General features: G+C 38.8%; 2 protein-coding genes across 9 annotated transcripts in view; both read left to right on the top strand.

The window, feature by feature from the left end:
• znf148 (zinc finger protein 148) overlaps nt 1-7,943 on the top strand; it is a 58,408-nt gene extending 50,465 nt beyond the window's left edge. For all 4 annotated transcript variants that reach the window (XM_072579583.1, XM_072579582.1, XM_072579580.1 and 1 more), the window contains one exon: nt 2,074-7,943. In XM_072579583.1, the coding sequence (XP_072435684.1) occupies nt 2,074-3,675 (1,602 nt within the window). In that variant the 3' untranslated portion in view covers nt 3,676-7,943. The remainder of the gene's footprint in view (nt 1-2,073) is intronic.
• Nucleotides 7,944-9,272: 1,329 nt separating this feature from the next.
• The window catches only part of slc12a8 (solute carrier family 12 member 8), a 148,250-nt gene continuing 132,456 nt past the window's right edge, over nt 9,273-25,066 (top strand). The window contains exons 1-3 of one of the 5 annotated variants that reach the window (XM_072579578.1): nt 9,273-10,153; nt 10,918-11,042; nt 12,141-12,269. The gene's annotated coding sequence lies outside the window, so the exon portion shown is untranslated. Of the gene's footprint in view, nt 10,154-10,224; nt 10,442-10,917; nt 11,043-12,140; nt 12,270-25,066 lie in introns of those variants that run through there. The other 4 variants (XM_072579576.1, XM_072579574.1, XM_072579575.1 and 1 more) reach the window with 4 other exon arrangements.

Below are 25,066 nucleotides of genomic sequence, written 5' to 3'. Positions count from 1 at the left end.
TATTATCCAAATGATTGCCTTATAATGCTGACATATCTCGTTTTGTAAGCCCAATTTTCTCTGTCCAAACCTTCACCTCATCAAATTAGTTTAAAGATTTCTCTACAATGTTAGTTACTCATTTGACCAGGACACTGGTCCAGCACAATTCAAAGATTTGTTTTCCCCATTCCAACTTTACCTGTGTGGGGAGATCACAGCAGGGGAGCAGCTGAGTGCTAGTTTTTCTTTGTAAGTCTACAATAGTGAGTAGAGTGGGATCTGTACAGGACATTGGCTCAGCCAGTTTTGGAGTATTGCGTGTAATTCTGGTCTCCCTCCTATCAGAAGGATGTTGTGGAGCTTGAAATGGTTCAGAAAAGATTTACGAGGATATTGGGAGTGGGGGGGGAGGTTTGAGCTATGGAGGAGGCTGAATAGACTGGGGCTATTTCTCGTTGAGCGTCAGAAGCTGAGGGGTGACCTTACAGAGGTTTATAAAATCGTGAGGGGAATGAATAGGATGAATAGCTGAGGACTTTTTCCCAGGGTCCACTGCTGTGCCTATTGTCTTGTCTTGTCAGGAATTATTGTGCTTTCTTGCATGTTTGCACTTTATGCTGCCCTGTGTATGACTATACTCTCGTGTATTCTCTATGTTCATATAGCACCTTGATCATGGAGGAACACTGTCTTGTTTTTATTGTACCAGCTATACTCTACTCTAGTCCAAATCTAGAGGGAATAGGTTTAAGGTGAGAGAGGAAAGATGTAAAAAGGATGTAAGGGACAACTTTTTCATGCAGAGAGTGGTGTGTGTATGGAATAACCTGCCTGAGGAAATGGTGGAGGCGAGTACAATTTCAACATTTAAAACGCATTTGAATAGGAAGGGTTTAGAGGGAAATGGGCCAAATGCTGGTAAATGGGATTAGATTAATTTAGGTTGTGTGGTCAGCATGAATGAGTTGGACTGAAGGATCCATTACTGTGCTGTACAACTCTGACTATGACAACAAGACGGTTGAGAAAGTATGTTCTCCAAAGAAAGTAGAGAGTCAGCAAAGGAATATAGCTAGGTTAAGTAACTGGCTAGTATTTGGGAGATGGAATATAAAGTGGAAACATGTGGACTTTCCTACTTTGGCAGGAAGAGTAGAAATGCAGTGTACTATTAGAGAGAAGTTACTGAACTCTTGAAGTGTAGAGCGTTCTGGGTACTCTAGTACAAGAATCACAAAATATTCATTTGTAGGTACAACAAGCAACTAAGGAGGCAAATTGAATGTTTGATTTGATAGTCATTGATTTGCTAAATTATTTACCACTCGCTTGACTACATTTCTGTATAGGTATGTTTCAAATGTTTTGAGTTCAGACCTCACTCCAGATGCTTGAGCACTTTACTGAAGTACTCAGATGGTGTTCACTGTTAGAAATGCTGTCTTTTTGGTGCGAAGGATCAGAGGAAATGGTGGAAGCTGGTACAATTGCAACATTTAAGAGGCATTTGATAGCTGTTCTCTTTCCAAGTTTAATTTCTTGCACGTCACTCCTGATGAGTTCAAGGTGAATAGCTTTGACTTGATGCCTCTTTTGAACAGTGTTTAACTACTATCAGTTATTCATATTGTCACGTAAGCTCAATGTTAGCTCAGTAAATATATTTCCTTGTGTTTCAACTTAATTTCCTTTTCACTGAGATTGTTGCATTTAATGTTTTATTGCCACACATGAAAGGTTACTTTCAGGAAATGTTTTAAAACTAGAACTTTTAGATCTATTGGCATAACCAATCTGTCCAATTTATATTAGTTGTAGATGTTTCTTCCTGGTCTGTCCTTTATTATTTGTGTGCAGTTTGTCTGATTTTACATGCAACAGTCCATAATCAATCTAGTTGTTGTTATATATATATAAACTCTGGTCTAGACAATTTTAGGGTACAAGTAATTTTTGTGAGCTTTGTTTTTCTACAGCTGTTAGAGCCTGATGCTTTTAAAAAAAGAACCATGTAGAGAATATACATTTTTTGCATTTATTAGAATTTAATGTTGATCCATGGAATTGACCCTAACATTGTGATTATTTCAGTATTTCTCCAGAACTGATCGTGTATTAAAACATAAACGCATGTGCCATGAAAACAGAGATAAAAAACTGAAGTGTGCATTGAAGATGGGCGAATTGGGAGGAGAGGCGGAAGATCCAAGCATTTCCTTGCAACATAAAGATAATCCAATACCACGGAAAAAGAAGCAAAAAGCAGGAGAAAAATCCAGGTCTTCTGTTCCTCTTGCTGATAAAGAGTGCGCGGTAGAAAAATTAGACCAGAAAAAAGATGAAACTGAGAATGATTACTCGTCACTGTATAGCGTTGCTTCAAAAGTGAAGGATGAATATATGGTGACTGAATACTCTGTTGAAATACCACATTCATCCAACAGTGGTGACCCTTTAGAAAGTACAGTTGGAGATATCCATCCGCCAAAATTGGTCATCAAGAAAGTTAGCAGTAAAAGAAGTCAGAAACTAGAGTTGGAACCAAGTCAGGCTATGTCAGCATTATCCACATATGAAGAAAATAAAGTTACTAAATATACATATGAACTTATTGATAAACCAGGTCTTCTGGATTCTGAGGGAAACCATGATATTGATCAGGTAGATTCCTTACAGGAAGTTCCTAGTAAACCTGTGCATAGCAGTAACAATTATGATGATGCAATGCAGTTTCTAAAGAAGAAGCGCTATTTGCAAGCTGCAAGTAATAATAGTAGAGAATATGCCCTGAATGTAGGCCAGATAGCATCACAGCCATCTGTGACCCAGGCTGCTGTGGCTAGTGTCATTGATGAAACTACAGCAGCATCTATGTTGGACTCTCAATCATTGACTGTTGAAATAAAGAACAGTCATGACAAAAGTGGAATTCCTGATGAGGTGCTGCAGACTCTTTTAGACCATTACTCTCATAAAGCAAATGGACAGCATGAAATGGCTTTTAGTGTGGCTGATACAGAAGTGGCATCAAGCATGTCAATAAACACTTCAGATGTTGGTGAGGTTGCCCAGACCGAGAGAGCTAGTGCAAGTTCTCAATCAACATCTTCAGACAAAGCCAGTATGCTCCATGAATATTCAAAATTTCTCCAGCAAGCTTTGGAAAGAACAAGTCAGAATGATGCATATTTACCCAATCAGACCCTTACTTTTGGAGCTGACAGTCCTTCCCTTGCAAGTCAACCATTGTTTTCTTCCATGACTTCAATGACAATGCAACGTGGCTTTAGATCAAGCATGAATTCACCATTGCGAACAACATCTGAAAAGTCTCACTATGGTTTAATGGTTGGCGAGTCCCAACACTCCTTTTCTTTTTCAAGCGAGGAGACAAATCATAGTTCTGTCTCAGCACAAGAATTCTTGGATCAGATGACATCTCAAAAGAAGGTAGAAGCTCAGCCTGTCCATCAGGCCTATCAAATAGGCACATTTGAGCAGACATTCAGAGCTCAGTACCAAAATGTAAGGGCTGGTGTGCCTCCCCCATACAGTGCTGCCAATGGACAAGTAAACTTGAGAGTACGTGGGGGTAGTGCAGAGTTTTCAGAATTTCCCTTAGTGAGTGTGCCAGAAGGAAGAGCTCAAATGACTGCTTCACCAGATGCTGCAGCTAGTCAGGCCTTTGGATAGTAGGAAGCTGTAATCTTTGTAATGTAATTGAGGCTAGCACTTCAAAATGACAATTCTTGTATTATGTGCTGCTCTGTATAGGATGGAGTGCTGTATAATCAGTAGTCAATGCAGTTTTGATTCAGTTTAAACATTTATGCAGAAGCATCATAAACTAGGCCTTTCATATGCCAAAACACCATTGCACTCCAGTGTGACACTGTTTAAAAACATATTTTCTTTGTATACCTCAGCCATGCATGACATGTCCAAGGTTATTGTCTTGTGGCAGGGGGAACTGTTGTTTAACACTGATGCTGTTGCTTTGCCTCACCTTTTGACATGCCCCAAGTATTTTGGCACTTTCTAAAGGAAAAAAAAATCCGTCACTTCCATTTGAAGGATGTAACCAAACAAATATGTTGGTTTATTTGGATTTTCTTTAAATTTATGCACTTTTCACCTCTGATTTACTAAGTTCATAAACAAAAACTAAGCATTTTGTTTGTTTATATGTAGAAGAATATTTTAAAGAGTAATTGGAACATAATTTTGATCTAACTTGCATCTTCTTTTCCTGTGAGGAAGCCCACAGAATTGATGAGTGGGAGCAAAATGGTATTCCACAGTTATCCACTGAACATTATATTTATACCATGAATTTAAAAAAGAAATTTTATTTATTTTAGAATGAACATGTGGGAATTTAAGTCAGTGAGGACTGGATTAAGCACAAAGGGTGCTTTAAAACTTATCTAGACATGAGATGCCGATTTCAACTCTTCAAGATGTTGGGCTGCCTTATTAAAAAGATATAGTTTATATCCCTATTTTTGTATGCTTAGTGTATAAAACCATTTTATGTTCCCTTGTAGAAAATATACTTGTTAATTTATATTGCAATATCTCTCCATTATCTGTAAAATACTCTGTCTGCACAGCAATGTTTCAGAATTATATCATAAAACTTATCTGTCATCCTACAAAATATGTTTCCAATTTATTAAATGTTCTGTAAATGTGATTTTGTATGCTATGGCATGATAAGTTTTAAAGATTGGATTAACTATTGAAGATTTTAATTTCCTATTCAATTGCATGATACAAATACTTGTTTAACAAATTTTCTACAATTGAGTCAGTGATTAAAAATCTTTCTTGCATACTATTACATTTTCTTCTAATATGGAGAAATACAATAGCCAGCATATTGTTTTAGAGTCGGCAATTTATTCACTGGTTTTGGGGCAAAACCTCTTCACATTGAGAGTGACAGCATTGGTCAAAATTCTTGCGATTTGTATGGTTTGGATATGTTACTGATCAGTACAACCCTCGAGTTTCATGACTTGCTTTAAGAATGTTTCAACCAAAGATGTAAATGTTATATTTTTTATATTTATATCGTCTTTGTAGCGTTTGAAACATTCTAATATTTACTGATGACAAAGGGAGGAAGGAGGAGGAATTATGGTAAATGATGTCCAGCGGAACTCTTGAATACCGTTATAGCCTTTTTGAAATTTATAAATGTCTGATATAACTATAGTGAATGCACTTCAAGTTAATACATTGGACATGCAGCGCTTTGAGATAGATATAATGTGGTACTATAAAAATATAAATTCTTTATGCCCATGTGGAGTTTAACTGAGACTAAAGCATTGTGTGTATGCAGTAGTTACAGGTGTGTTATGTGTAGTAGTACATTTCAGAAAAGCTCATGTCTGTTTCTGCTGTCCATTATCTTTTCTTCATCTTTTCCAAATCTGTCTGTGGGAAACCACCAATCAAATATTGGCAACCTAATTATCCTCTTTTTCAACTTTCAACAATGTTAGCTACCCAAAGAATCATAGTGCTGTTAGCAAAAAGAAACACTTATCCTATTTTACAGCAGATGTACAAACTTCTAGTGTATCAATGAGCACAGAAGTCTCCACATTGTGCTCGTAATGACAACAAGGCCAAGAGAATTGCTGACTCTGGTTCATGAGAGTTTTCAGAATAAAAATAAAAAATGCTGGAAACAGCTGAGTTGACAGCATCTGTGGAGAAGGTTAATATTTCAAGTCTGTGAGCTTTCATCAGATATGAAATGCTAACGTTTTGTGTCTCTCTCTCTCTCTCTCTCTCTCTCTGGATAATGTCAGATTGAATGTGAGTTTCCAGCATTTTTAAATTTTTATTTCAGATTTCCAGCACCTGTGGTTATTTAATTAACATATTTAAGTTTGCAGAGCCCAGATTTAAAGCCTAGTTTGTAACTGAGCTAGTTACGTGTGGTAGGTTTTCACTGAATGGACCAAATGTGAAGGATGTCTCAGTTGAGATTTTGGGGTAAATGATAATTGATCTACATTAAGCAGTCACATTTACTTTATAATTATATGTTTTTAAGTATTAACTTTTTTTCTCAACCTTGAAATTTACATCAGTGTGGTATCCAATACTATTATTTAGAAATAAATGAGGCAACTGCAGTATTGTCATAATAAAATGTTGTATTGCTACAACAGTGACGCAGCAGTTTTGAAGTGCTGTGTACATTTTATTGCCCATGAAATTCATCTTGCACTGAACACTGCTTCAAATCAGTACAATAAGTTATTTTTAAATTCCTACCAATATTAATGATAACTGAAAAAGCAGTTAAGTCTCAATGATTTCACGTGATTTATGCCCTCTAAATGTGTTTAAAATCACCTTGTCTGATTAGTTCCCATGCTTTTATTCTAGCTTATAGCATACATAATAAAAATGCATTGCTCTTTTTACCATACTTCAGAGTGAATAATATGTACAATGTATTTTCAAAAAAAGTTAAAACCTGCACTTTTAAAATGCTTTCATTAGAACATATGAGAGAATGTACAGAAAAATGATTTTCAACCTGCAATCCAAAACCTTATTTCAGCTTTATAGTATTCAGAAGTTTTTACATAATTATATCCATTAAAGTATCTTCTAATAGAACTGCCAATGTGTTGGATAGACAACATGTAAGTGTGATTCTTTACAGTTGAACTAGTGATCTAAGCTGGTAATGGCCTGGGTACTTTTTAGTGTATAATTGAATCTTCACTGATTATAAATATGGTTTCATTCAATATTCACTTTTATGGCTCTTTTTATTGAAACAAATGCATTCCGAGAATGAAAAGTTATATGTATTGGTGCAGGATTTTTGCAAATATCTATTTTAATGTGCACATTATTTTGTTTTCATTTATGACCCAGTATTTTAGCATGAACTGTTGAGATTTTGATGAGGATGGGGACAAAGCGCAAACCTGACAAAGTAATTTATTGTAACCATAAGATCAAAAATTGATTAAACTGTAACAATGTTTAAGGGAAGTACTCTTCTTCTTGTATAATTACTTAGGCAATTTATTTTTCTGTTGAATTTGGGGTTGAAATGGAAGGGAATCTTAAACTATGGCAGAGGGTAAACTTGAAATTGTATTTGATATTCTGGTATAGTGGAAATTCTAGAAGTACAGTCCAAATTTATAACTCTATTTTGTCTAAAGCTTAGTTTATGTACATAATTAGACTGCAGCGGTCCACTACTTTCCCATCTATGATGGTAGCGAAAGATTGACACTGCATATCTATACAGAGCAGCAAAATGGATAACCATTAACATAGATAAAACCACATCAAATTTATAATAGCAGTTGCATAGACTTTATGTTATGTTAGCCATTTATACAGAGATGGATTTGCCAAGTGAAAGTTTATTCTGGTCTCTTTTAGTACACTGGTCATTTTTATACGTAAGCTTGCTTTTCTATTCGTGTAGAGGTGTTAACTAGAGAGATCAATTTTGTAGTATATTGTAAAAGTTAAATTTGTTACAAATTCTGTTGGGCACAGCCTATGTACAAAATTATTTACCCTTTTTTGTTCATTTGTTCACTACTCCACAATCAAGTTGAATGGGAGACTTTGTGTTTATAAGTGTCAGCAAATCTGTCAGGCTTTGTTCGCCCCACATAAAACTTGTTCATTTAACTTCAGTATCTTAACATTCAGGGTTTAAATTCTGGTGTGCAAATATTTGAGGAATGGATTTATCAGTAGTACATACTGATACAGCAAGGTTGATTTGCAATGTGTGATCAAATACTGTGTAGATATGTAATAAAGCAAAATCCTACAATATGCTTTAAACAGTTATCAAACGATATACAGTACTTTCTAAACTGTGTATGAGAGAAATTGAAAGTATCACATTTTTGTCTTTAAGAGTCTTTTTAATGCATAGTTATAAATAAATGTTCAGAAACAAGTTATTATTGTTGGTCTTTATTTAATTAAATCATGGTAATGAGTGACAACATTTGAGGATGGGGAATGCACCAAATTTTGAAGAATTCTGCTTGCAACAAAATATTTGGATTTGTAACACTTGATTGAAATCCACTTGTTCTCATCTGACTCCACATCTGTGACAGTCTTTTTAATCACTGTTTGAAAATGTTTTTCCTGTACATTTTCTTTAGATTGAAATCAAGACATAGGACATTTATTTTTATTTGCAAAATGTCATTGAATTAGTATCAAAACTTTTATGAATTTACATGATCATTGAGTGTATTTTTTAAATTGGTGATGCCCTTTTTGGGAATGCCAATTTGTAATTTTACTGACCATGTTCTGCATAAAAATGAGCCTAGTTTTCAAAATTCAAGTTTTGTTTTCCCCAGGAAATGAAGTAGTGAATATAGTGGTATTTTTATACAATTCTCCAGTGAATAACCTTCCAAAAATACACTGGTGCTCCAGTAATATAATGGATTAGGAGACTGTTTTGTCACCTCGATTTGTAGTGTCATTGAAATGGGAACAATGTCTTTTGATAGAAATAAGTATGTGACATGGGTTTCGAGTTGTAAATGGGAGGATGCACTTTCTGTGCTTGTACAGTGAAGAGTGGTAGTGTTGGTTGTCTGCCAAATGGAAGTGGTGTCCCAAATGATGTATTTTGGGATTAATATAAGGAAAGCATTACTTGGCTTAGACTTACCCACGTGGATTCCACCGAAATTTCATCCTGCATGTTTCCAATCCACCCAGCATCACAGCTATCCCCTTGACGTACAGTGTTCCTCAAACAGGGGGTGCTAGTGGAATCCTGAGATCCACACTGGCTCCCACACGCTTTAGGCTATCTCAGAGCTGTTCACCCCCGCCCCGAAACACACACACACACATACAGTTCCACTTCATTCTTTGGCTCCGACAATGTTTTAACGAGAAACTGTTGTTCTTCCTTTCAGGTATTAAGGATCTCAAGTTGCAACAATTTACTGTCCTCTGGAATCTTCCTCCCCTTTCCCCCTGACTCTATCCCTTGCTCCAGCCCCAGCTCTTGTCGAATATTTACAATTCCTTCCTCTCTCTGATGCTGTTTGATTCGTATTCAGCAAAGGACTTAGTCTGCCTCCTTATGTCCCTAGCTCGATGAATCTCGGGCGCAACAAGAATCAGAATTCTTTTTCTGTTAGCTGTACTCGGCACCTAGGTTGTGCCTGCATTTTTTTTTTGCCTTTTACGTTTGACAGGGCTTGCCCCAACTCTGACGGTACGATGCAGTTAAGGAAGATCAGATTTAGTTGCAAGGCCAGTTTAACTAGAAGGTGGGGTGACATCAGACTTACAGCTACTTCCTCGTACATATTTCTAAGAACAGAGGCGGCTTAAGGGTCAATTGGAGGACTAGGTTTGAACGTAATTCAAACGCTTGGGTCGCGCCTTCAGAAGTCGAGTTTGGAAAAGACAACCGTTTTGAGGTTGAATCACTTGCTTTCTCTTGTCAATGATACACGAAGTCCGGACGTGGGAAAAGAAACGGGATCGGGAAATGTGGATTACCAGTCCCCAAAATATCCGAACTGAGTTCATTAAAGCCAGTGCTCACAATAGCACAGGTATCGACACAGGTTACCTCCAGACAGTTCACGACTAAGTCAGTCTTGGGGCTGCCTAAACTATGTATGTAGGTCCGTACGTGCTGTTAAATATCTGAAATTGTCGAGATAGCCGGCCGTCAAGCTTAAAATGATCGATATTTTTTCTAAAAAAATAACACTTGCAATTATCAATCAGTCGCCAGGTTCTTGGCAAATTAATACGTGGCAGTCAACGGAGCATTAGGAAGAGCAGTCAGAGGCTGCCCTGGCAAATGATCCGATTCGGGGGCTGCTGATACCTCTCCTGTGGCTCTGAACTCACAGGAACCTCTCTCCTTTCTGATCAGCCTCCTGGAGCGTCCACTGGAGTTTTAACGAATTCAGCGGAAACCAGCAGATTGAGCTGGACGGCAGCGAGCGAGAAATGAAAAGGCAGAACCGCATTTATTTCTGTAGCTCTCATTTCAGAGTTTAAAGCACTTGCTCTAAATTAAACTTCCCGTCAGGAGAAAACCGAGGCGACGTTCGCTGGGTCAAAAGAAAGGGAGAGTTCTGAAAGTTTGACCGTCTCGATAGGAGTAAGTGAAAGCCAACTTTGCATATATGGAGCGTGTTTTACTGGTCACCAACTTTCCCATTTTCCTTTGAGAACGCTTCAAACTGTGTGTTTGCAAAGGGAGTGAGAAAAGGTGTTACCCGGATCCGGATGCAGAAAGTTTGTTGCTTTTTATTTGCTGGCATTCTGCGCTGCAGTTAGTGCCAGCCAAGTCATGTTCCAGAATTTATCACATGCCTGTAAATCTCGAACAGATTCGATTGGCAGGGGAACGTCAAAGGGGCACTGCCTTCCCTAAAACAGAACAAAGGTACCGGGTGGTTTATTTGCTGGAGGGAGGGAAATTATATGCAGTATTCTTTTTGTCAGAATGTGTTTTAATGAAATCGATATTGTTCAATTCTCTACTTCGAAAAATATTATATTTGCAAAGCTTAATCGTGCAAACCACAGAGTTTTAAATTACAATACTCAGTACTGTACACTCCCTGATTTCTGACATGCTTCCTGTGTTTGGGTCTTATAAGGAACTTAGTGCAGACTGTTGAAAAGGGAGGAACAATCAAACAATTACTTGGGTAGAATAATGGAAAACTAAGTATTGTTTGCCAAACTGAACGTAACCAAGATTTCAGATAATATCTGAATGCATTTGATTTTTAGATATTGACTTCTGAAATGACATCACTAAGCTGGTGGGAAATACTTTTCAAAACCTGTGTACAGTATACAGTGAAAATAAAGGAAGATTGCAGTTAATTTGGGACATTTTTCTTCCTATAACAGCTTGCATTGCTGACAGCCACTACATTTCATTCTGTGGATATGTTGAAAGCAGTAATTCAGCCTTAGGGCTCTGTTGTCACAAGCTGACTCACCTTTGTTCCAGCAGTTTGATGTCATCTAAACTGGTAAATTCAACTGCCATTTATAAACAATAATTAATGCTTCTTTCATGCATTGTTTTCTGTTCTCCACCACTCCTAACCCCCTGGTAGTCCAGTTGCTATTTGTTAGTTGACCGGACTTATCATGCATTTCTTTCCACTTGCAATCTGACTGGAATTTTCCCTCCGATGCTTTGCCATCTCAAGATTCAAACACTTGAACATTGTCCTTGCGAGCCTCCCAGATTCGCCATAAACGTTATTAATTCAGAAGAAGTAATTCATTGCTTATGTCCAGACTTGCGCATCTGTAGCTGTAAATTTCCCTAGTCTCCATGATCTCAATAAATTTCAAAGTCTCTGTCATCCGAACTCAGACTTTATCACTGAGACGTTAGGCCATTCAGCCCCTCAAGCTTGTTTCACCATTCGATGTGATCGTGATTGATCTGTGGTCTAACTTGATATACCTGTGGAAGGATCACTGGACTTGATATGTTAACTCTGATCACTGTCCACAAAGTCTGACAGACCTGCTGAGCTTTTCCAGCAATTTCTGTTTTTTTTATTTCTGATTAACAGTATCTGCAGTTGTTTTTGATATTTATTCATATACCTGACTATGGCCCATATCCCTTAAAAAAAGGGACCTGGCCCTAATTTTTAGATAATGATCTCCAGTTTTAGAATCTACAATCAGTGGAAATAGTTTATCTAACCTGTCTATTCTTGTTAATGTCTTGATGACTTGGATCAGATCACCCCTTGACCTTTTAAAGTGTAGAGAAAAGAGGCCTAATTTGTATAATCTCTCTTTATAACTTAACTCTGCCCCTTTTCTTCAAACCCTTGCACAGTCTCTCTACGTTATGCCTCTAAAAATATATCTCATTGTCCTCTGTTTTTCTGACTTTCTGGTTTGCTCTATATTAGTTTCTGGTAATTTTGTTTTTAAAGTTGGTGACAGAACTTTAGATACCAAATCTTTAAGCATTGGAATTCTTCAAATTACTTTTAATTACTGCTAATTTCTCTTGATTTTTATTTTTAAAAAACTATTTGCTCATCTATTCAATCAATTCCCTAATTTTTTTTTGCTTTTCTCATTTTGTTATGTGAAAGGTGCTGCACAATTATTTAGTTTATTTAAATATGCTGTCTGCTTCTGAAAGGAACAAAAGAATCAGCTGCAGAACATTCATCGATACAATGTGAAGCAACAGCACAGTGGAGTATTGAATAATAAACAGGGTAGGTTTTATTTAAGTTGTGCATTTCTCTCCTTAATTGTAATATGCCTGTAATGTTTTCAAATCATCTGCAGTTTGCTCCTTTTAAAATAGTGAAACACTGGTGAGCTAACCACATCTAAAATACTGAACTGTAACAGCAAAGCTTAAATATTTTCAAACTGAAATGTGAAAAGGTACAGTTTTTTTGTGGAGACTTTGAAACCATGAAAAGCAACTTGGAAAGAGTTGCACCTTTTTAATGTTATACCATTGTGTATTTAAAGCTAAGCCATTTTATGAATTCTTGCATAATCAGAAATGTTAAACAGAAGGTGATTGTATCAATTCCTTAGGGAGAGGTGATGGCCTAGTGGTATCATTGTTGGACTTTTGATCCAGAAACCCAAGTTCGAATCCCGCCACGACAGATGGTGGAATTTGAATTCAATAAAAATCTGAAATTACGAATCTAATGGTGACATAAATCCATTGCAGATTGTTGGAAAAACTCATCTGGTTCACTAATGTCCTTCACCTTCAGGGAGAGAAACTGCCATCCCTACCTGGTATGGCCTACATGTGACTCCAGACTCACAGCAATGTGGCTAACTCTTAACTATCCTCTGGACAATGAGAGATGGGCAATAAATGCTGGCCTGTCCAGTGATGCCCTCATCCCAAGAATGATTTTTTTAAAAATCCTGCATGTATCTTGATTGCCCTGTTTACTACTCCATTCCAGTCACATCGTTAATGATGACAGTGGGATCACTTTTCCCATGGTGCATAGGAGTATGTCTACTTTTCTATTCAATGATTAATTAGCTTGTGGCTAAACTGATTGTAGCCTCAAATCTGCATTTCCACTACCCTGATAATCTTTAAACACTGAAGTGAACAAAAATTTATCTGGCTGTGCTGTTAATATGTTCCAGGACTCTGCTACCACCACCTTTTCAGGAAGAGAGTTTCACAGACTCTCAACTCTGAGTGTATGTGTTTTTATAAAGTCACCTCTCACACTTATAAATGCTAGTGGTTGCAAGCCTAGCCTGTCAAACCTTCATAAGACAACCCTCTCACTTCAAGTATTAGTTTGATAAATCTGTTCTGAAGTGCCTCCAATGTGTTTGTATCCTTTCTTAAATAAGGTGACTAATAATGTGCATGGTTTTTCATATGCAGTTTCACCAGTGCCCTGCATAATTGAAGCATTAAAACCTACTTTTGTATTCATTGCCTTTCATGCTGTTAGCTTTCCTAATTACTTGCTGTACCTACTAGTAACCATTTTTGATTCAGGAATGAGGGAACATGATGTTCCTGTACTATCATATATGGGAGCATTCTTAATAGAATATGCTTCCAAACTATTTTGAAGCAGCAGTTCTGGCAGATTAGCGTAAGATAGGTTAAGTAAAAGGTCATGATGAGTAATTAATTTTGCTTTATTGCATTTCTGGTATGTACTTCTCTTTAAGTAAAAATAGGCAATTTACACTACAAGTATGATGTAAAAAATATTGGAGAATATAGTCAAGAGTTCCTGTACATTTTGACCATTAATTATTAACAGTGCAATTTCTTGTTCTAGTCAAGTCCTGTTTCCAAAAATCATATACCGTCATAAATGATAGGCCTTCTACAGTCCCAAGGATGAGAATGATAGTCTGTAGGAGCAGAATTAGCCCATTCAGCACATCGAGTCTGCTCCACCATTTAATCATTTTTCTCAATCCTATTCTTCCACCTTCTCCCTGTACCCTTGATCTCCTCCTTACCTATCTATCTCAGTAGTGAATAAACTGAATGACTTGGCCACCATAGCCCTCTGTGACAATGAGTTCCACAGATTAATCTCGCTCAGGCTGAAGAAAATCCTCCTCATTTCAGTTCTGAAGGGTCATCTGTTAACCCTGAGGCTCCAGGTCTCGCTCTCTTCTACAAGTGGAAACATCTTGTGCAGGTCCACTGTTTCCAGGTGTCTCAGTAATCTGAAATCTTAACCCCCCCCGCCCCCCCCAAATTAATGTCTATCTTTGAAACAGCCCAATATTGCACTGGCAGTAGATAACTCCTTGTTGCTTCTATCTGCATCTCCTTTCAGAATACCTGTTAACTTTAGTATAAGGCACTTTTAATCCATAAGGTCGTTATACTTGACTGAATTCATATAAAGGTATTGAGAGAAACTTAGTTGAGGGATGATGATTACTTCTTTCTAAATCAAGCTTTCCATCTGGCCATACATTTTACCATTTACTCTGCAAAGACTGTTCTGATGGTGTGACTCTTAACACAAAGTTATATCTTGGCCTGACCTTCCTTCCATGTACTCCTCTTCCTTTAAGCATCTCACCCTATTCCATTCTTTTTACTGCACATTCATAGAGTCATAGAGCTGTACAGCATGGAAACAGACCCTTTGGTCTGACTTGTCCATGCTGACCAGATGTCCTAAATTAACCTAGTCTCATTTGCCAGCATTTGGTCCATATCTCTCTAAAGGTAAAAACAAGGACTGCAGATGCTGGAAACCAGAATCTAGATTAGAGTGGTGCTGGAAAAGCACAGAAAATCAGGCAGCATCCGAGGAGCAGGAAAATTGACGTTTCGGGCAAAAGCCCTTCATCAGGAATAGAGGCAGGGTGCCTGCAGAGTGGAGAGATAAATGAGAGGGGGTGGGGTGGGGAGAAAGTAGCAGAGAGTACAATGGGTGAATGGGGGTGGGGATGGAGGTGATGGGTCAGAGAGGAGGGTGGGGAAAGGTAGCAGAGAGTACAATGGGTGAATGGGGGTGGGGATGGAGGTGATAGGTCAGAGAGGAGGGTGGGGAAAGGTAGCAGAGAGTACAATGGGTGAATGGGGGTGGGGATGGAGGTGATAGGTCAGAGAGGAGGGTGGGGAAAGGTAGCAGAGAGTACAATGGGTGAATGGGGGTGGGGATGGAGGTGATAGGTCAGAGAGGAGGGTGGGGAAAGGTAGCAGAGAGTACAATGGGTGAATGGGGGTGGGGATGGAGGTGATAGGTCAGAGAGGAGGGTGGGGAAAGGTAGCAGAGAGTACAATGGGTGAATGGGGGTGGGAATGAAGGTGATAGGTCAGAGAGGAGGGTGGAGTGGATAGGCAGGTAGGACAGGTCATGGGGACGGTGCTGAGCTAGAATATCTCTCTAAAACCTTCCTATTCATATACCCCCCCAGATGCCTTTTAAACGTTGTAATTATTTCAGCCTCCACCACTTCCTCTGGTAGTTCATTCCATACAGGTGCCACCTTCTGCATCAAAATGTTGCCCTTTCAGTCCCTTTTAAATCTTTGTCTCTTACCTTAAACCTGTGCCCTCTAATTTTGACCTTCGCTACCCTGAGGAAAAGACCTTGGCTATTCACCCTATCTATGCCTATCATGATTTTATAAACTTCTATAAGGTCACCCCTCATCCTCCAATGCTCTAGGGAAAGTAGCCCCAGTCTATTCAGCCTCGAGCTCGAACCCTCCTACCCTGGCAACATCCTTGTAAATCTTTTCTGAACCATCTGAAGTTTCATAACATCCTTCCAATAGCAGGGGACCAGAATTGAATGCAGTATTCCAAACGTAGCCTAACCAATGTCCTGTACAACCACAATATGACCTTTCAACTCCTTTACTCAAAACACTGACCAATAAAGACAAGTGTACCAAACACCTTTTTCCCTATCCTGTCTACCTGTGACTCTAAAGGAATTGTGAACCTGTGCTCCAAGGTCTGTTTGTTCAGCAGCACTCCCCAGGACCTTACCATTACGTGTTATAAATTGTGTCCTGATTTGCTTTTTCAAAATGCAGTACCTTACATTTATTTAAACTCCATCTGCCACTCCTTGGCCCACCTGACATTTAAAAGTCTCCATTCTGTATTGAACACACAAGCACTGATAAATCTTCACTGCTTTCAATCTTTTTAATAACTTTATCAGCCATGGTAATTTTCACTTGACAGAATTCTTACAGCTCAGAAGGAGGCCATTCAGCCCACTGTGACTGTACCAGCTCTCCAAATAAGCATTTCATTTAGTGCCATTCTCTCCATAACTGTGTACCTTTCTCTTTCCAAGTAACCATCCAATTTCCTTCTGAGTGTTTCAGTTGAACCTCTTTCCTGTACGCACTCAGGCAGTACATTCCACACCTGAACCATTTGCTGCAAGACATATTCAATGATTCCACCTCCAAAGCACTGTGAGGCAGAGTGTTCCAAAGACACTCAGCCCTCTGAGATAATAAAAATCTACTTGTATCAGTCCTCAATGGAGCTCCTCTAGATTTTAAACAGTCATTCCTAGTTCTGGACTTTTCCACAGGAGGAAACATCCTATCCATACCCACCTTTTCAAGATTGTTCAGGCTCTCAGGTACTTTAATCAAGTTACCCCTCACTCTTTTGAACACCAGTAGAAACAAGCCTGGATTATCTAAACTTTCCTCAGTAGATAACCACATCTCCAATTTATTTACATCCATCCTTGAATACAGAGACCAGAGCTGCATGCAGTGATTGAATTTTCTGTTTTAAACATGGCTGTTCTCCAGGATATTACTTAGAATGGTTTTTCTTTCTGTTTCTGGAACTTTAACTCTGGTCACTCACATCTTTTCTCATCAACATCGTCCAAAAGCACAGCGTTAATTTTCGTTATGATACCAAGCTCTACCTCACCATTATCTCTTTTGACTTTTTCCACTTTTGCTAGTTACAGATTGCTCATCTGATGGCCAGAACCAGATGAATAGAAATTTGCTGCAATTAAATGTTGTGAAAACTAAACCTGTTGTGTTTAGTCCCCTCTCCAAATTCCATTCTTTAGCTACTAGCTCCATCCTTCTCCCTGCCAATAGTCTGAGTATAAACCAGGTAGTTTGTAGCATTCATGTCACATTTGGTTCTAACTGAGCAATTGATCACATATCTGCACCATCACCTATTTTCATCTCTGTAACTTTAGCCCGTCTTATCTCATCTGCTGCTGAAACGTTTACAGTATTCGTCTGTTTGCTAGCTTTAAACTTGAGTATTCAACATATTTGTGAGTGGCCACATTTCTAATTTTTGCATCTTGAGGTCATCCAATCCTCTGGCAATGTCCTTTCTCACACCAAGTTCCACTCACTCACTGTGCTGTCTAACCTAAATTGGCTCCTGGGCCTCAATCCCTCCAAGCTCCTTGATGTCTTGGTTATCTCCTTCAGTCCATAATCCTCAAAGATATTTATGCTCATCTAATTCTAACCTCTTACTCATCCTGATATTAGGTGTTCCTCAATTGTGGCCATGGCTTCAGCTGGCAAAGTTCTAAACTCTGGATTTGCCTACCTAGCCTTGTCTGATACTTTCCCTCCTATATTTTTTTTCTCTTTTCACATCCTCCTTAGCACCTGACTCTGACTAAGCTTTTGGCTATTTGCCTTAATGTTGCCAAATGTGGCTCAAAGTACAAACTTGATTCATGACAGTTTCTGTGAAATGCTTTGTTTGTTTATGACGAGAGTTATATAAATGTTGTTGATACCAGAATACAGCAAAGTGTCTGAAATCATTCATAATTAACCACACAAGCAAGTTTCAAGTTGAAATTTTCAGCTGATCAGTTGTATGTTTCCCTGGATATCTCAATGCATTTATCTCATGAGAAATGCATTGTAAAAGTCAAGGAAGCTTTCTATTTTAAATGCTGGTCTTTGCTATTGCCATCAATCTCAGCAGGGTTGAAGTTGAATAATACAACTGTGACAAGGGTAGCAAGGAAGTGGGGAAAGTTGGGTAGTAGCAGATGGACATTTGAATACACAAATCCTCAAAAAGCATCTATGTAAATGGTGTGAAGTTGAATCTTCGCTAAGTGGGGAGAAAGAATAATTCTGCAAAATTACATCTTGCACACCCATTTGGCCTCTTTGTTTAAAGTCCTGAATATACTTGCTGTGTGTTTTTTGTTGTGCATAACTGAATGATGTACCTTTAGTTCAAGTTCAGTCCTGGAAAGCTACTGATGAAAGTTGGCATCAATTCCGTTATACTGTAATTGTCCAGTGTCTTGAGGTGGTGCAAGTGCTTGATGTATATCCGAGCTTGAGCTCGGACTTTTTTGAGCTCAGACATTTTTCATTGGAGAAAAGGAGGAGGAGAGGGGACCTAATTGAGGTATACAAGATAATGAGAGGCATAGATACAGTCGATAGCCAGAGACTATTTCCCAGGGCAGAAATGGCTAACATGAGGGGTCATAGTTTTAAGCTGGTTGCAGGAAAGTGTCGAGGGGATGTCAGAGGGGGGTTCTTTACATAGAGAGTTGTGAGAGCATGGAATGCATTGCCAGCAGCAGTTGTGGAAGCAAGGTCATTGGGGACATTTAAGGGACTGCTGGACTTGCATATGGTCACAGAAATTTGAGGGTGCATACATGAGGATCAGTGGTTGGCACAACATCGTGGGCTGAAGGGCCTGTTCTGTGCTGTACTGTTCTATGTTCTATATGACAAAAGCTGTACTGGGTTGACTGCCTGATTAGAAGCAATGACTAATTTTGAGTTACCAGTAATGTTAAAGATCTAAATCACCAAATTTATAGGCAGGACTGTTCAAGTTTATTCTGTTGTGGACTGTGGGTGTTGCTTGCTGAGTTCGCAGTAATTGCCTATCCTCTAATTGTCTTTGAGAAAGTGGTAAGCTGTCATCTTGAACTGCTGCAATCTATGTAGTTTTGGCATACCCAAAATGCTGAGAGGAAGAGAATGTGAAACATGACTTACCTTTAGGCCAAATAATAATCTATGTATTTGCCATATACTGAATTTTCATCCTCACCAACCTGATCAAAAATCCACTACTTATTTATTTTTTCAGCTAGAATATACTCAAATTGTTTAGATGTAATAAATAAAACTTTTCAGACATATACTTTTAGCAGTGCAGTATCTGAAACTCCAGACTTGTGTGGGAACAGATGCTCATGGGCGGATGTGATAGTGTTTGGGGCAGAATTACATACAGTACTAATCACCAGGGCCGATGCCTATGTGAGGCCTGGCTTTGATAGCACTGCACCCAGGATGCATCCTGGGTGATGTAAGCTGTCTTGGCCATACTCTGTCTCCTCAGTGCAGGCACTGGCCCTCTGAAAGGCAGCTCAGTATACTAGGCCCAAACCAAAGAGAATTTACTCAACCAGTCAGAGAAAAGTCTCCCCATTAGTAGAATTGGTAAAGAGCTGCTCCTCCAATCAAGACTGTTTCTCTTCTGAACTTGGTGCCAAGGGTTTCACTGGTGAGCCAGTGAAGAGCAAAATGGTGATCAGTTAGGAAAATAATTAGAATCAGTGAGGGAGTTACTGTGAGGGAGCTGGAGTTGTCTTTGGCTACATTCCATGATTCTTCAACTTGGAAGCCTTTTACATAGGGGGCAGGGCTGGGAAAGAACAACCTTTCATTAAAACCAAGGCAGGTGGTTATGGGGTTGTCTACTGCTTTTTATTCGGCCTGCTAAGGGGTTTGCTTTAGTCAGGTCCAAATGTTCTATCTGCTGTGGTGGCTGGGATTGGACAATGTTTGCAGCTCTTCTGGACTAGTAAAGGGGATTGGGTGGGCTCATGTTAGGGCAAGGGAGTTAACGAGGATGGAGTCTGCAAAGGAGGTGGAGCAGACAGCAAAGCAGTAAGGAGGTGAGGGGTAGTGGAGGAGTTGGTTGCAAGGAAGGCAAGAGTGGATGTTGGGAAGGTTGCAGGGAAAAAGATGGAAGGAGTTTGTGAGTGTGATGATGCTGTCACTTTAACAAGGTTATTTTTTAAGAGAGGATGTAAAGGTGCCAAGGAGTCTAGAAATAGTCCCGTTTAACAATGGCAGGGGAGTGGCCAGTTCTCCCAATTCAGTTTTTCATAGTTTGGTTTAGCTGTGTCAGTCACAAGATGCTGGAGAAAGATTGCAAGCTATAGTGAATGATTTCTGAATGACTTTCTCTCTGAAATCTCTTTGGATGTTGTTCTCTCCTGCCAGTAAGAATCTGTGTTTCAATTTACCTTTTTGCCAGGCGATGTATTCATGGGATGTTACTGGAATAGAACAGTTCCTTAGTTAAGTTGCTATATAGGGTTGATTAAGTTTTCCAATACTTAAGTTCTAAATTCTGTTTTCTTTTGTTCATATTTCGACTATAGTGTTTAAATAAATTCTGTTTTGCTTAAAGCTGAGTGGTTAGACCAGTGGCATCATACCTGAAATATCTACTTCACATCTGCCTTTAAAATAAGAAAAAGTTAGGGTCGAGGCTACATTCTGAAAATATTTTGAGGAGGTCTGGCCTGGTCCATAACAGTAAAAGAGAGGGAAGAGTTCAAAGAGGAGAGAAAATTTTAAATCTTATCAACAAAGGAACAGCCGGCTACCTGGAAACTTGCAAATAAATGTGGAATCTCTAGCTTAAACTTTCTGTATTCAGGAGCTACTGTCTGGGGGAAAAGCAGTAGAAGCTATTATAGTGAACGCTGTGAGAATCATCAATTAAATCTGTGATTGAGATCTGACATGCAGTGAAAGAGTAGTACAAGCTTAGCTAAAATTTCTAACTTTTGGCATACACAATGGAAGTGCACTAGCTGTGATCTATCCAGTGAGTGCAAAGTGCTTGGGGGACATCATCTTTTGTGTGTAGAAGTATGTGTCAATTATTTTGGAAAAACAACTTTTCTTAGGTTTTGCCTATTGTTACATCTCACTGGGGTAGCCCACTGGAAATCAAGTCCAGTTATTCCCTGAGTTATCATAAAAGTTAATGATTTTTAAAAGTATATCGACTTCCCCAGTTTACCTGATTTTCAGACCCAGGTTGACAGAAAGCCCAGACCATATTTCTGAACTTAATAATTTATAAATAAATAGGTCTAGCTACAAGTAAACAATTTTGAATCTTGGGCATAGAACTCTATCAATTAAAACGCCAACCCTTTATAAATTCCCTATTACACACATAAGGTGACATACAGGAAAAGAAGAACCATGGGTGTTATGGTTAGAGAGAAAACTGGGAAAGCAGTTCAGTGGTCTTCTGTTTATCGGATCTGCTGAGATGGTTTTCATGCTGATCAGAATGCTGCTTCTTGATCTTTCTCTGGATGTTTTCATTAATTTTCAGAAGGTACAAGGGCTGGTTCACACTAATAGAACATCTCTGATGTATTAAATAAAAGTATAGACTTCCAGCAACTGAAGGAAACAAAAAGTCTGGGTTTCTTCAGGATTAAAACAGCTTTTATTGCAGAGAACAGAGTGAATTCCCAAGCAGGGGAAGCTTGAAGACCTCTCTCTATCTTTTTTATAGCCTCAAGCTGTTTAGCTACCTGAGAATGAATCACATGGTTGTGGACAGGCAGAAGGCCTCTGTCATTGATAACTGGTCACTAGTCCACAGATCAATTTTGCTAACAAAAGCTCCATTTACACAGCCCATCGCTCAAGCAGTTGTGTAAACAATATTTACAATGACTGTCAGATTATTTGCTTTCAAAACATGCATCAGTCATCCAGCAATTCTTGGTTTTAAAACTGTTCTTTTCTCATTTCAGTCAGTTAAAAATGTAAGAAAATGAAAAAAAAACATGGAATTTACATTGTTTTCTTGTGTCAATTTAAATACTGTGGTATCTTGGAAATTGATCCTTGCCTTGTGTGTTTCAGCTTTAAATTTAATGAAGGGATGATGATTATTGAGGATATTGCTGAAGTTTTCTAATTCTGGTATTGTGCAAACCTAAATACACGTATACAAACTTGATTAAGGAAGTTATGCATCACTTAATAAAGGAGTTAGTAAAAAAGGAGAAGAAGCGTTAGGCGTGGGATGGAATTGAACCTGCTTCCAGCTTCTACATTTTTTTTCTTCTCCTAGTTATTTGCTGCTTGCTGGGTCTTGTAAGTTTCAGCCTTAATTTAAAATGAAAAATATTTTTGATGCAAAGTATATTAGTTGTGTTATCAAAGCCTGCTTGTCTGCTAAGAAGTGGCACAGTATTGCAGGTGAATAATGCTAATTTACTAAAATGTTTTTTCCACGTTCAAACTTGGAAATGAAGTCAAGAATCATGCAACAATTGAATATATAATTATATATTCAACATATTCTCATTTGCATATGGGATTGTTGTTTTCAGTGCTTGTTGTGTGGTTCCATCCCTTTGGATATTGTTGCTCTCTGTTCAAAAGAGCAGAGCTAGTTACATAATAGGAACAGGGAGAAAGTGAGGACTGCTCATTCCTGATGAAGGGCTTATGCCCGAAACTACGATTCTCCTGCTCCTCGGTTGCTGCCTGACTTGCTGTGCTTTTCCAGTACCACACACTCGCATAACAGGAACAACCAATTATCTGACAAAAGCCGTTGTGATAAAATATATCATTTTTAAACTGAAGCTTTTGGACATCACAAACAAAGACATTGAGTAGAAAACCCCAAAACATACTGTTGAACCTATATAAAATGTTTTGACCCCACTATGACTATGGGTCCCAATTCTGAACGCCTGAAAGATGTAAAGGGATCATTAAATGCTGGCAAGCTTGGGTGGGAGATGAAGAGTCCAGAAGCAGGAGAAGCACAAGGATTTTCTTTCCACGGCCTTGGTGGAATTGGGCTTAGGGGGAGTGGGTGTTAGTGGGCAGAGAGGAAGACGGGCGCAAATGGCACTTGCTTGCCTTTGGAAGATGTATTGCATACACCTTGCAACCAAACTTGGGCACTTGAGAAATGTTTTTATTTAACTTTGTTTGTTTTGGGCTCTATTTCATCCATAATTATAGTGTGCAGAGCTCTGGACAAGTCGTAAGTTGTACAGCAAATGATGCTGTCTGTCAGAAGACAGTTTGCCTAACTTTTTAATATCAAGTGCCCATGGTGAATTAGTCTGGTTTCTTAAAATGACAAAATTAACTGTCTGTAAAAGTGCATTGGGACCTCTGAACAGTGAAACACCATATTGGACTTGTTCTGCTGACGGTATATAATTCAAATGGTGTTGAAATTGTGCTGCTTAATACTCTATTCAGATATGACTGAAATACTTTTGAGTAATGATTTCCATCATTAACCTTTTGATCGCTGAGTGCCTCTGAGGTTCTGGGTGAGTTGCGCTTCCTCCAATTCAACATTGAAAATGTCTGTGTTCCAGATCTCCCACTCATGTTTCCTTACTGCTAACCTCTCATCCCTTCCTAACCAGACCATTAATAATCTTGCCTGCTGTTGAACCCTGAAATGAGCTTTTTGATCTATTCACAAATTATATTCCAAGTTGGCATATTTTTGCAGTATTTCTGTTCTCTGTTAAAATCCTTGGGTATGAATTTCTCTCTTCTGGATTTGACTACTTTAGCACTTTTTCTTCCTCACCTGACATTTTTCACCCTCAGTTAATTAACTTGTTTAAAATTCTGTTCCATTTATTTTGCTCCAGTTTTATCATGTAGTTTGATGTCACACTGAGTTTGAGTTCAAACAGACTAGTTAAGGAGAAGGCAAAGTCAAGACTGTCTTCAGGCGTGGAGTTCAAAGTAATGCTATTATACATTAATACTAAATACTGCTACACATGGTATTAATGGACGTGGTGTGGTCTAATAGGAAAGGCAAATAGAACATAGGGCATTACAGCGCAGTTCAGGCCCTTTGCCCTCAATGTTGTGCCGACCTGTGAAACCAATCTGAACCCCATCTAACCCACACTATTCCATTTTCATCCATATGTCTATCCAATGACCATTTAAATGCCCTTAAAGTTGGCAAGTATACTACTGTTGGAGGCAAGCCATTTCATGTCCCTACTACTCTCTGAGTAAAGAAACTACCTCTGACATTTGTCCTATATCTATCACCCCTCAGTTTAAAGCTATGTCGCCTTGTGCTAGCCATCACCATCCAAGAAAAAAGGCTATCACTGTCCACCCTATCTAACCCTCGGATTATCTTATATGTCTCAATTAAATCACCTCTCAACCTTCTTCTCTATAATGAAAACAACCTCAAGTCCCTCACCCTTTCCTCACAAGACCTTCCCTCCATCCCAGGCAACAGCCTAGTAAGTTTCCTCTGAACCCTTTCCAAAGCTTCCACATCCTTCCTATAATGTGGTGACCTGAACTGTACGCAAAACTCCAAATGTGGCTGCACCAGTTTTGAATAGCTGCAGCATGACCTCGTAGCTCTGAAACTCAATCCCTCGACCAATAAAAGCTAACACACTGTATGCCTTCTTAACAACTCTATCAACCTGGGTGACAACTTCCAGGAATCTATGTACATGGACACCGAGATCTCTGCTCATCTACACTACCAGGAATCTTACCATTAACCTAGTACACTCTATTCCTGTTGCTCCTGCCAAAGTGAATCACCTCACACTTTTTTCTGCCTTAAACTCCATTTGCCACCGATCGGCCCTGTTCTGCAACTTGCCTATGTTCCTTCAGCATCCTTCAGCACAATCCACAACTCTAATGATCTTAGTGTCATCCACAAATTTACTAACCCATCCTTCTATGCCATCATCCAGGTCATTTATAAAAATGACCAACAGCCGTGGCCCCAAAACAGATCCTTATGGTACACCACTAGTAACTGAACTCCAGGATGAACATTTCCCATCAACCACCACCCTCTGTCTTCTTTCAGGTAGCCAATTTCTGATCCAAATCACTAAATCACCCTCAATGCCATGCCTCCCCGAATTTTGTGCAATAGCCTACCACGGGGAACCTTATCAAACACCTTACTGAAATCCATATACACCATATC

This window comes from Chiloscyllium punctatum, chromosome 10 (genome assembly GCF_047496795.1).
Source record: "Chiloscyllium punctatum isolate Juve2018m chromosome 10, sChiPun1.3, whole genome shotgun sequence".
In the NCBI taxonomy this organism is placed as follows: Eukaryota; Metazoa; Chordata; class Chondrichthyes; order Orectolobiformes; family Hemiscylliidae; genus Chiloscyllium; species Chiloscyllium punctatum.
The sequence above is the reverse complement of the archived record's forward strand: the minus strand, read 5'-3'. Positions and strand labels throughout refer to the sequence as shown.